This window comes from Peromyscus californicus, unplaced genomic scaffold, assembly GCF_007827085.1.
Source record: "Peromyscus californicus insignis strain IS unplaced genomic scaffold, ASM782708v3 Scaffold_3__1_contigs__length_106647218, whole genome shotgun sequence".
Lineage (NCBI taxonomy): Eukaryota > Metazoa > Chordata > Mammalia > Rodentia > Cricetidae > Peromyscus > Peromyscus californicus.
The window spans coordinates 23,070,154-23,081,250 of NW_026294551.1; the positions used below are offsets into that span (position 1 = coordinate 23,070,154).

Genomic DNA, 11,097 nt, shown 5'->3' on the forward strand with positions numbered 1-11,097 from the left:
CAGGAAGGAAATCATGTTTTCCATTCACCTGAAAAATGTAACCAGGAAAAGAAACTTGGCTAATTTGATAATCACCTGTTTATTAACCAAAACAATAACAGAGAAAGAATGCTCCCTGTGAGGACAGCAGCCCCTCAGAGAAGTATAAAAGGGGGTGTGGGCAGGAAGACTCCCACTTCCAAACCTTCCAATCCACCTCCTTGTGAACTCACCCAGAACCTCCACCTCCGACACCATGGTCAACTCCTGCTGTGGCTCTGTCTGCTCTGAGGAGAGCTGTGGCCAAGGCTGCTGCCAGACCACCTGCTGCAGACCCACCTGCTGCCGCCCCAGCTGCTGTGTGTCCAGCTGCTGCAGACCCATCTGCTGTCAGTCTGTGTGCTGCCAGCCCACCTGCTGCCGCCCCAGCTGTTGCATTTCTAGCTGCTGCAGACCTTCCTGCTGCCGTCCCAGCTGCTGCATTTCTAGCTGCTGCAGGCCTTCCTGCTGCCGCCCCAGCTGCTGCATTTCTAGCTGCTGCAGGCCTTCCTGCTGCCGCCCCAGCTGCTGCATTTCTAGCTGCTGCAGGCCTTCCTGCTGCCGCCCCAGCTGCTGCATTTCTAGCTGCTGCAGACCTTCCTGCTGCCGCCCCAGCTGCTGCATTTCTAGCTGCTGCAGGCCTTCCTGCTGCCGCCCCAGCTGTTGCATATCTAGCTGCTGCAGGCCTCAGTGCTGCATCTCCAGCTGCTGCCGCCCCACCTGTTGCCAGACCAGCTGCTGCCGCCCAGCATGCTCTAGCAGTTCTTGCTGCTGAACACTCTCACCCACAGTCTCCTGTTCTTCACCACCCAGCATTCCTGATGTGGACCACCTGTGAGCTGAATCCCAAGAGACCAATCAAAGCTTCTCTTTGAACTTGATTTAAAGCCTCAAAACGCACTCAGTCTCTCTTCCCTAGCCAGACCCTCCCCTCTCTCTCTCTCAAATAAAAACAAATCTGGATTTTCTCTGTAATCTAGTATGTTACTCCTACTCTGATGTTTATTTTCTGTTCTATGTCTATAATACAAGAATTTCTATATATTAAATAAATCTGAATTTTAGATATCCAAATGTAAATGCATCGTATCTCCTTATTTCTCCTTCATTGCTCTTAACTCTCAGCTTTTTTTTAGCTCCACTCAAAATAACAAATAACCCATAGCAGATTAATTTACCTGCGCCCTCTGTTTCCTCTGTGTGCCTGCTATAACGCAGGAAGGTGTTTTCTTGGAGCGGCCATGTGGTTTTCTCTACTGGAGTTTTCTCTGTCTGAGGGAGAAGCCCAGAGGGAGAGTTGAAGCCTGAGACCCAGAGCAAGTGGAAGAAGAGGGTAGGAAGCGCATATTCCCATTGGCACTCACTCACTGAGTACGTCTCAGCCCCGTGTTCTCGGGTGGGAACGGAAGTCAGCCCCATCCGCTAGTGTCCTGCTCCTATGTGCTCTGCTCTGGCTTCCTTCCCATCCTGGATCATTTCTCAAGTGACTCCCTCATCTCAGAGCCCTGTCTTCCTAGTCTCAGTGTTGCTGGCCTTTTGCATATTTTCACATAACATGGGTGGTCACCATAAATGCTGTGACCTTAGGATTGCTTCCCACTGAACTGCAAGTCTTCTCACACTTTTCTCTTTCTTTACAAGTTCTGCACCATTATTTTATCTATTAATCTTTATTTATTTGTCCATTTAGTCCCCATGCTGTATCTGAGCCCTAGAGAGTAGTGTCCATGCCAGTATCACTCTAGAGGAGACAGTGTTTCAAGGGAAGCCACCTCATGGTTTGTGAACTATGTGGGATTCACTAGAAACACAACTGGACCCAGGGATTTTTGCCAAGAGAAAAGTCTAATAAGGAAATTCTCCTGAACACAATCTGGTAGACAGTCATGGAAGCAAGTCAGATTCCTAGAAACTGCTAAGTCCAAATCTGATATCAGTGAAGTCCATCTTTCTGATCGCCAGCAGGCTCTGGAGTAGGAATGCCTCTCCTGGAGACAAGGGTGCCTCAACCTTTGCTCTGTTGCCCAGTGTCACTACCTTAGACCTCCACAGTGTCGGAGAGGTGCATATAGAGCGCATACCTCCTACTGACTGCACATCCATCCACTGATGACAGTTACGCAGAGAGCAGAACGCCATTTGCCTTGTGTCTCACATTAGCAATGTGGACAAGGCATCTTTCTTGTATTCTTTGCACATACTAGGGTGGGGGGAGAGAGAAAGAATGAAGTTGAGTATTTAGGGAGGTGGGAAGCATCAGGGAAGACTTGGGAGAGGGGAAAGAATATGTTCAAAATGTATTGTATATGCCAAATCTTCAACATCTGGCAAAATCCATTCCAGTGGCACAGATGTCATTAACATGACACACGCGTACTTTAGTATCCTTATTACTCAAAAATGACCCGAACTATCAAGACCTTTTCCCTTTGCCCCGCAAAATCCCACAACAATGGGCATCATTCCCATTGGTTAGTGAAAAAATACAGAATAGGAAATATGTCTACACAACTATCATTGTGGTAGAAGATACAGACAGGGAGGGAAAGGGCTATAGTCTTGAACACAGAGACTCACATGACAGCCCTCTGAGAGGGAGACGAGAGCAGCACACTCCAGAAGCAATCAGAACGAAAGATGAGTCAGGAGGAGACCAGATCAGCAGAATTTATCACAACTGGGCAAGAAAATTTTGTTTCTCACAAATTAAGTCATTAAGTGGGTAAATGCTATTCAAACTGACAATTACTCATCTAGACAGGAAATACAAACAAGGAAAGCATACTCACACAATGTGTAAGAGGCTGTGGTAGAGGAACTGTCTAAACTCCAGAACCTTCTTGGGAACCCTCCTGGGTCCCAGCCTCTGACACTGGTCAACTCCTACTGTGACTCTGTCTGCTCATTGCAGGGCTGTAGCCAAGGCTGCTGCCAAGGGAGCTGCTGCCCAGCCAGCTGCATCTCTAGCTGCTGTCATCCCACCCGTGGTGGTTCCAGTTGCTAAGGCTCCAGCAGATGTGCCTGCTGATGTGCTCAGCATGTGGCCAACTCTTCTGTTATACCACATACCATCACCCAACCTTTGTCATCTGCACCAGTCACCGCTCTGTGGACTGTGCCTCTCCTTGCTGCGGATTTCTGTTTGGAATATTTGTCACACCGTGGATGTTTTCACTAGTCACATAAAATGCATGATAGCTACCCAGTGACTGGAAAAATTGGATTCTTGACTACTAAGTCCTCTTTGATGAAACATTAAGAGCTGAATTCAGTTCCTATGGGAAATAGCAAGAGTAAATACAAATGATATTTTAACCCAAGCTGAGCATATCTATTTTTAAACAGGACATATCTGCATCGTGAGTGCTGGCTAATTGCGATGATCTCATAGAGCACTATTTCTACGAGATCTTAACTAAGAGCTATTTCCCATCTTACTAAAATCTCCTAATGTGTTTAATAGTTTATCTCATGGATGTGTGTGCATGTGTGTGCGTGCATGTGTATGTTTGCACATGTGTTTTTCACTTCATCCAAGGTCACTTTTATCACCACCAATGTAGAAGAGCATGCTTAGGAGTGCTTTATTTTTGTCACCTGGGATGGAGTCAGGACAGCTAAGGGGATTTGCAATATGACACAGAGGAGGCTATTGACATCTTTGGATCTCAGACTGTCTCTGTAGAATACGGATGATGTGTTATACCTTTCAAATTTAAAGACCTAATTCATGTCATATACTTATCACAGAGTCTGGCATATAATACAGGCTCTTCATATGTGTATTTTTTGTTATTGAAATACTACCTAAGGCTAAAAATAACTTGTTAGCATAGCATTCTCTTTGATGAATATCAGGAAAATATGTATCACCCATGGATTGTCCTGTATAATTTAAAATGAAGCATTGCTCTGTATCTCAAGGGTCCTTTAAGGATTGCAGTGAATTCAAAGTCATGAAGCTATCTATATGTCACCAGGCTATATTTCGTGTTTCATTATGTTCTATTATTGGCTGCATAAATTGTGAGCATCTTTCCTTGTATCCTTCCTTCTTTCTTTCCTTCCTCTCTAAATATATGACTCTTATTTGGAATCCAACTTGTACCTATTAACCCCAAATCTCTGGAAGTGTATGAGCTGTATGGCAATTTCCCCATGAAAATTAAAAATGTTCATCAGCAGATGCTCACAGTTCTAGTACCTTAATCAGATGACCATGCTACTGAGGTCTCTGAATTTTCTTTGTCACTTTATTGTCTAATAATGAACTCTCTCCACTGTCTTGATCTTTCTTAGGATGACCAAGATGGACATTTCTTGAACATTTCAGTTTTCTTTTTCTTACCACCAAAACATAAAGTGTTAGTCAATGAAAATATATTAAAGTTCAAAGTTTCTGTCCATTATACAATTGGTGATATCATACTTACAAACAACAAATGAAACTGAGTCAATTTTTTTTCATTTTTTAAAAATTTAACCTTTAGTTAAAATGTAATTCCGTCATTTCCCCCTTCCCTTTCCTCCCTCCTCTCCCACCCATGTCTCCTCCCTCCAAACCCTTCCATGCCCTCCCCACTCTTTCTCAAAATGATGGCCTCTTTTTCTTTGGTTATTATTGTCACATGTGTAGCAGTACATAAATATATAACTACAACCTGCTGAGCTCATTTATTGTTGCTATTGGCTGCAGCCGCTTTGCCTCGATGTGTAGTGAATAAAACAGTGACTATCCTTAGCTCTCATTTTGTTTAATTTGCCATTATATATACAATATATACATACATACATATATATATGTATATATATATATATATATATATATATATATATACACATTTGAGGTTGTTCGAGTCCATCTGGATAATAAATAGCAAGTTATAAAGAATCACAGGGGCAACAAAAGATGTTCTGATCAACAGCTGAAAAGGGAGTTTCACTCCTCTACAAATTCTTTTCAGTCAGTGTGGTCAGAATGCAAGGAAGACAGCTCCTGAGGGTTAACAGACAGTTCTCCATGAATAAGCAACGTGGCTCCTACAGCTACTTCACTGAACCTAATGTGCAAGACTTTACAAGATCTTAAACCTAGAGAAGCTGCTGAGTCAGAGTCTGGCCAGGGGCCAGTCACATTCTCAGGGCAAGAACCTCACTATACTTATTATTTTATCCCATATGTATTTGAGTTCACTAGCATAATGCCGTAATAATAGACTGCATTTGAGAATCATTCTAAGCAAATTAATTCAATACATTAATTCCTGCTGCAGTGGTCCATGAAGATCATTAGGGGGTTGAAAATCAAATCCAGAATACATAAAAGAAGTTATTATTTTTGAAGGTGGCTGTAATGGTTAGTTTTAATTGCCAACTTTATACATTTTAGAATCATCTAGGAAGACAGTCTCTATAAGGGATTATCTAGGTTAGTTTGGCCTTTGGGCATGTCTGAGGGAGATTGTCTTGACTGTTTTAACTGAAGCTTTGTTTTGAACACCACTAATTTTTATTGATTATTTGATACTTTTATATGTATGATATATTTTGATCGTATGCTCACTTCTGTTATTGTCTCGTATACCTACCTACTCCTATTGAACTGCCTTATCTTTTTTCCTTAGCCTCCCTCCTACACTCTTCATCTGTTTCTGTGACCCACTGAGCTTAACTAGGATTGCTGGCATGAGCATGAGTGTGGGGGTCATTTTCTGGAGCATGGAAAACTTACCAATGGCTATAACATTAAATGACTCCACCTCCTCCAGAAGCCTTTAACTGAATGACTCCTTAGGGAGGGATGAGGCCTCATGAGACCCTCTCCATCTATGGCAGATTGTGAGTCTTCTGCAGGTAATCACACACTGTGAGTTCGTGAGCGCAAGAAGACAATGATTTCTAGTGCCCCATCCCTTCTTCCAGCTCTTACATTCTCTCCACCTGCTCTTCCAGGATGTCCCCTGCACCTCGGATGTGGTGATAGAGATGTCCTGTTTGAGATTATAAGTCACTGCATTAACTGTCATCCACTATTGAGAAGTTTCTCTCACCACAGTTGAAAACAGAATTTCTCTGGAATCCTGGTGTCTGATGTAAACTCTATGATTGTAATTTCTGTGTAAGCACATGTAAAATTGAGACTAGGTCTTATATTCATTTTAATGCCTCTGAAAATTAAACAGACTACAAAACTTCTAGAGCATATGAAAATATTTTGGTAAAATATTAATCAAGTATAACAATGAGATACTTTAATATTCCAGAAAAAAAATGCATTTAAAACTATTGGGTATATTAGTCTAGCTCAGCCTGGAGGGCAACTCTGAAGACAGATCTCAGTCCTAGATAGCTCTTCAGGGCATTAAAATACTGAGTCCTGCCTGACCATTTCATGGTGCGTCATGGTGCTGAGACTGAACACATCTTGGAATGCCTAGCATTTCACTAGCTCGACGGGCACCTGGGATGTACGCATGGACCATGAGCACCCTGCATTCTCACACTTGAAAGAGGGGACCTGACTTCCTGTTTTCATTCCAGTGGTGCACCCGAGAGAAGCCAGCATTTATCTACTGCGAATTCCAGCTCCATGAGAAGCCCCCCGGAAATCATGCAGGCATGAGAACTGAAGCAGACAATGAGTCTGCCTTGTCACATGACAAGCAGGAACTGAGGTCATGTAATATGGCAACCGTGGGAAAAATACAAGAGGTGATTCATGGGGGAACACCAGAAAACATGAGAAAAGTGAAGTAATTATATCCTACAGATTGGAAGTTTTTACTGGAAAACTACAGCCTATTAATTTGCATTTATGTCATGTAAACAAAAACAAGGAAACAGTGTTTGCATAATTACAGAAACAACTTAGCTGAGTATAAAAGGGGACCTGCAGGAAGGAGGCTCCAAAACGTGAAACTCACTCACTTGTAAACCCACCCAGAACCTCCACCTCCGACACCATGGTCAACTCCTGTTGTGGCTCTGTATGCTCTGAGGAGGGCTGTGGCCAAGGCTGCTGCCAGCCCAGCTGCTGCCAGACCACCTGCTGCAGGCCCACCTGCTGCCGCCCAAGCTGCTGTGTGTCCAGCTGCTGCAGGCCCAGCTGCTGCAGACCCCAGTGCTGCCAGTCTGTGTGCTGCCAGCCTACCTGCTGCCGCCCCAGCTGCTGCCGCCCCAGCTGCTGCCGCCCCAGCTGCTGCATCTCCAGCTGCTGCCAACCCTCCTGTGGTAGTTCTAGCTGCTGTGGCTCCAGCTGCTGCCTCCCCAGCTGCTGCCGCCCCTGCTGCCAGCCCTGCTGCCGCCCCTGCTGCCAGCCCTGCTGCCAGCCCTGCTGCCGCCCCTGCTGCCGCCCCTGCTGCTGCCTGCGCCCAGTCTGTGGTCAGGTCTGCTGCCACAGCACTTGCTACCGCCCGACCTGTGTGATCTCCACCTGCCCCCGCCCCATGTGCTGCGCCACCCCCTGCTGCTGAGACCTTCCTTTCCTGAACACACCCATTATCCCTACTTCCTTTGTTACGAAAACAGACCTTGTGTACCTCACAGCTGTCTTGAGAGAGGCCATTCCCATGTCCCAGACTCAGGAAAGCTGCCTCTGTTGACTTCTACCTTGTCTCAGGCCAAAATATGAAATTGGAGGTTAAGAAGTTAATACAGGGTGGCTCCTGAAGAAGTTAGGGGAGGAGTGGAGGTGTTAATGTGATCAATATTCATTGTATGTGTTATGAAATTCTCAAATAATTATAAAATATTGTGTTTTAAAAAGAAATTCATCAGAGTCCAGGTCTTCTCTATCCAAAGTGGAAATACCTCCAGCGCCTGTAGATTAAGATTATGGAGCTGAAAGTCTCACGGTGCCATCTTGCTTTCACTCTAACTATGACATCTCTGTACTTTATTGCTGCTGCTTCTAAATAAAATGCATTTCATGGGAATAGAAATACAATTTTCCCGTGTCTGTTGCTGTATAGCGATTGTCTTTAATTAAGGAAATTATATTCAAAGCTCAACTACACCAACATTTCCTGACCTTGTTCTCACAACTTCAGAAAATATCCAACACAATGAGTCAAAAATTGGAGGAAAGGAAGTAACCATGGTTGATTGCAGTGAGTTCATGAGCGCATCAACCTGGCATGTCCAGAAGACACTGGCTTTTGTAGTCTTTCCACTCTCTTTTTCATGATCTTTCCTGAGCAGTGTGTGCATATGTGTGGGTGTACATGTATGTGTGTGTGTGTGTGTGTGTGTGTGTGTGTGTGTGTGTGTGTGCATACTCTCATGCATGTATGATAAAATGTCCAGTTTAGGCCTGAGTTCTCCCCAGTCTCTTAATCTCTACTTGGATGGTTATGAGTCTGCATTTAACTGCCCATGTCTACTGCAAAAAGCAGCTTTGTTGATGAGGGCTGAGAAATGCCTACTTTCTTCAGAGGCCTAACTGCTGATAAGTTGCCCATGTTACAAGAAATAACCTATCCCTGCCCACTAGGCCAGGCCTGCTTAAACTCAGCAGTCACACTCATGGACAAAGGCATGAAAGAAGGAAGGGGGGCTAGTCAGGAGGAAGCTTTGGGTCTGAGGAGGGGATGAGACTGGGTGACAGAAAATGAAATAGACTAAAAACCTGCTACACAAGGATGAAAGTGTCAAAGAATAAAAAAGAAACAAAGTAGGGCAGGAGAGATGACTCAGCAGTTAAGAGCACTGACTGCTCTTCCAGAGGACCTGGGTTCAATTCCCAGTACCCACAAGGCAGCTCACACCTGTCTGTAACTCCAGTTCCAGAGGATCCGACACCTTCACTCAGACATACATGCAAGACAAATACCAATGAACATAAAAAATTAAATTATATAAAAAAAGAAAATAAAAAGAAAAATAAAAAAGTGAAAGAATACTTTAAGATGTTCTATACCAAGTATTCAAATGACAGCCAGCTTTTCATAGTAATCCATTAAAACACTTTTAAGTCTATCATCTCTTTGAATATCTGCATGGACTTCAAAATGAGTGCAGTGTTAAGAACACATGGAGGAAAATCCTTTTCTTAAATGCCAGTGTACGACTCTCCTGGATTTTTTGTTTTTCCATGTGAAACTGAGTATTATCCTTTCAAGGTCTGTAAAGAATTGTGTTGGAATTTTGATGGAGGTTGCATTGAACCTATAGATTGCTTTTGGTGGGTAGCCATTTTTATTAGAATAATCCTACTGATCCCTGAGCATGGGAGATCTTTCCATCTTTTGATATCTTCTTCAATTTTTTTTTCAAAGACTTGAAGTTTTTGTCATACAAGTCTTTCACTTGTTTGGTTAGGGTTGTGGCTATTGCGAAGGGTGCTGTTTCCCTGATTTCTTTCTCAGTCTGTTTGTCATTTGTATATAGGAGGGATACTGATTTTTTTTTCCTGAAATAATCTTGTATCAAGCCATATTGCTGAAGGTGCTTATCAGCTGTAGGAGTTCCCTGGTAGAAGTTTTGGGGTCTCTTATGCATATCATCTGCATATATATGTTGACTTCTTCTTTTCCAATTTGTATCCCCTTAATCTCCTTCAGTTGTCTTATTGCTCTAGAGTACTATATTGAATACTATACTATATTTTGAGTACTATATTGGATAGATATGGAGAGAGTAGACAACTTTGTCTTGTTCCTGATTTTAGTAGAATTGCTTTGAATTCCTCTCCATTTAATTGGATGTTGGCAATCGGCTTGCTGTGTATTGCCTTTATTATGTTAAATTTTCCCTTGTATCCCCAGTCTTTCCAAGACATTTATCATGAAGGGGTGTTGGATTTTATCAAAGGCTTTTTCAGCATCTAATGAGATGATCATGTGGTCTTTCAGTTTGTTTATATGGTGGATTACATTGACAAATTTTCATATGTTGAACCATCCCTGCATCTCTGGGATGACGCCTACTTGATCACAGTGGGTAATCTTTTTGATGTGTTTTTGGATTCAAATTGCAAATATTTTGTTGAGTATTTTTGTATCTATGTCCATAAGGGAAATTGGTCTGTAATTCTCTATCTTTGTTGAATCTTTGTGTGGTTTGGATATTAGGGTGACTATGGCCTCATAAAATGAATTTGACAATGTTCTTTCTGTTTCTGTTTTGTGGAATAATTTGATGGAGTGTTAGCATTAACTCTTCTTTGGAAGTCTGGTAGAATTCTGCACTAAAACTATCTGTCTGGCCCTGGGCTTTTTTGATGAGTGGAGTGGGAAGACTTTTAATAACTGATTCTATTTCTTTAAGTGTTATAGGTCATTTAAATTGTTTATCTGATTTGATTTAACTTTGACAAGTGGTATCTATTGAGAAAATTATTCATTTCTTTTAGACTTTTCCAATTTTGTGGAGTATAGATTTTTAAAGTATGATCTAATGATTCTTTGGATTTCCTTGGTGTCTGTTATGTTCCCGTTTTGTTTCTGATTTTGTTAATCTGGATATTCTCTCTCCCTGTGTTTTAGTTAGTTTGAATAAAGGGTTTGTCTATCTTGTTGGTTTTCTCAAAGAAAAATTCTTTGATTCTTTGTATTGATCTTTTTGTTTCTATTTTATTGATTTCAGCCCTCAGTTTGATTATTTCCTGCTGTCTACTCTTGTGTGTGCTTGATTCCTTTTGTTCTAGAGCTTTCTGGTGTGCTTTTAAGTTGCTGGTATGAGACCGCTCAACTTTTTAATGTAGGCACATAGTGCTATGATTGTTCCTCTTAACGCCACTTTCATTGTGTCTCATAAATTTGAGTATGCTGCGCAATCATTTTCATTGAATTCTAGGAAGTCTTTAATTTCTTTCTTTATTTCCATCTTGACCAAATAGCCATTCAATAGAAATTTTAGCCCCAGTTCCTTTTATACTTTTAAACTTTTATTTTTGAAAAGAATCAGGCTTATTGAACAATTGTAATGACAATGCAAAGAGTTCCTCATTGCATGTTGCTTTCACCAAGATTCATCATTTTGCCACACTAGATGTCTGTCTAGACAGACACATTAGGAGACAGGTAGGTAGGTGGATGGATGGACAGGTGGATGAATGGATGGGAACAGGAATGGATGGAT

At 42.2% G+C, this 11,097-nt stretch overlaps 2 protein-coding genes across 3 annotated transcripts; both read left to right on the plus strand.

Moving 5' to 3' along the window:
- The first annotated feature begins 235 nt into the window (after nt 1–235).
- LOC128122661 (keratin-associated protein 4-3-like) lies at nt 236–793 on the plus strand. Its single transcript, XM_052758295.1, has one exon. The coding sequence runs from the start codon at nt 236–238 to the stop codon at nt 791–793; it is 558 nt and encodes a 185-aa protein (XP_052614255.1).
- A 6,187-nt stretch (nt 794–6,980) lies between these two features.
- LOC128122662 (keratin-associated protein 4-12-like) lies at nt 6,981–7,490 on the plus strand. 2 transcript variants are annotated; one of them, XM_052758297.1, is made up of 2 exons: nt 6,981–7,302; nt 7,393–7,490. In XM_052758297.1, the coding sequence occupies exons 1-2, from the start codon at nt 6,981–6,983 to the stop codon at nt 7,488–7,490; spliced, it is 420 nt and encodes a 139-aa protein (XP_052614257.1). The 2 variants fall into 2 exon arrangements, with proteins under 2 accessions (XP_052614257.1, XP_052614256.1); XM_052758296.1 differs by having other exon boundaries at nt 6,981–7,490.
- The last annotated feature ends 3,607 nt before the right edge of the window (nt 7,491–11,097 follow it).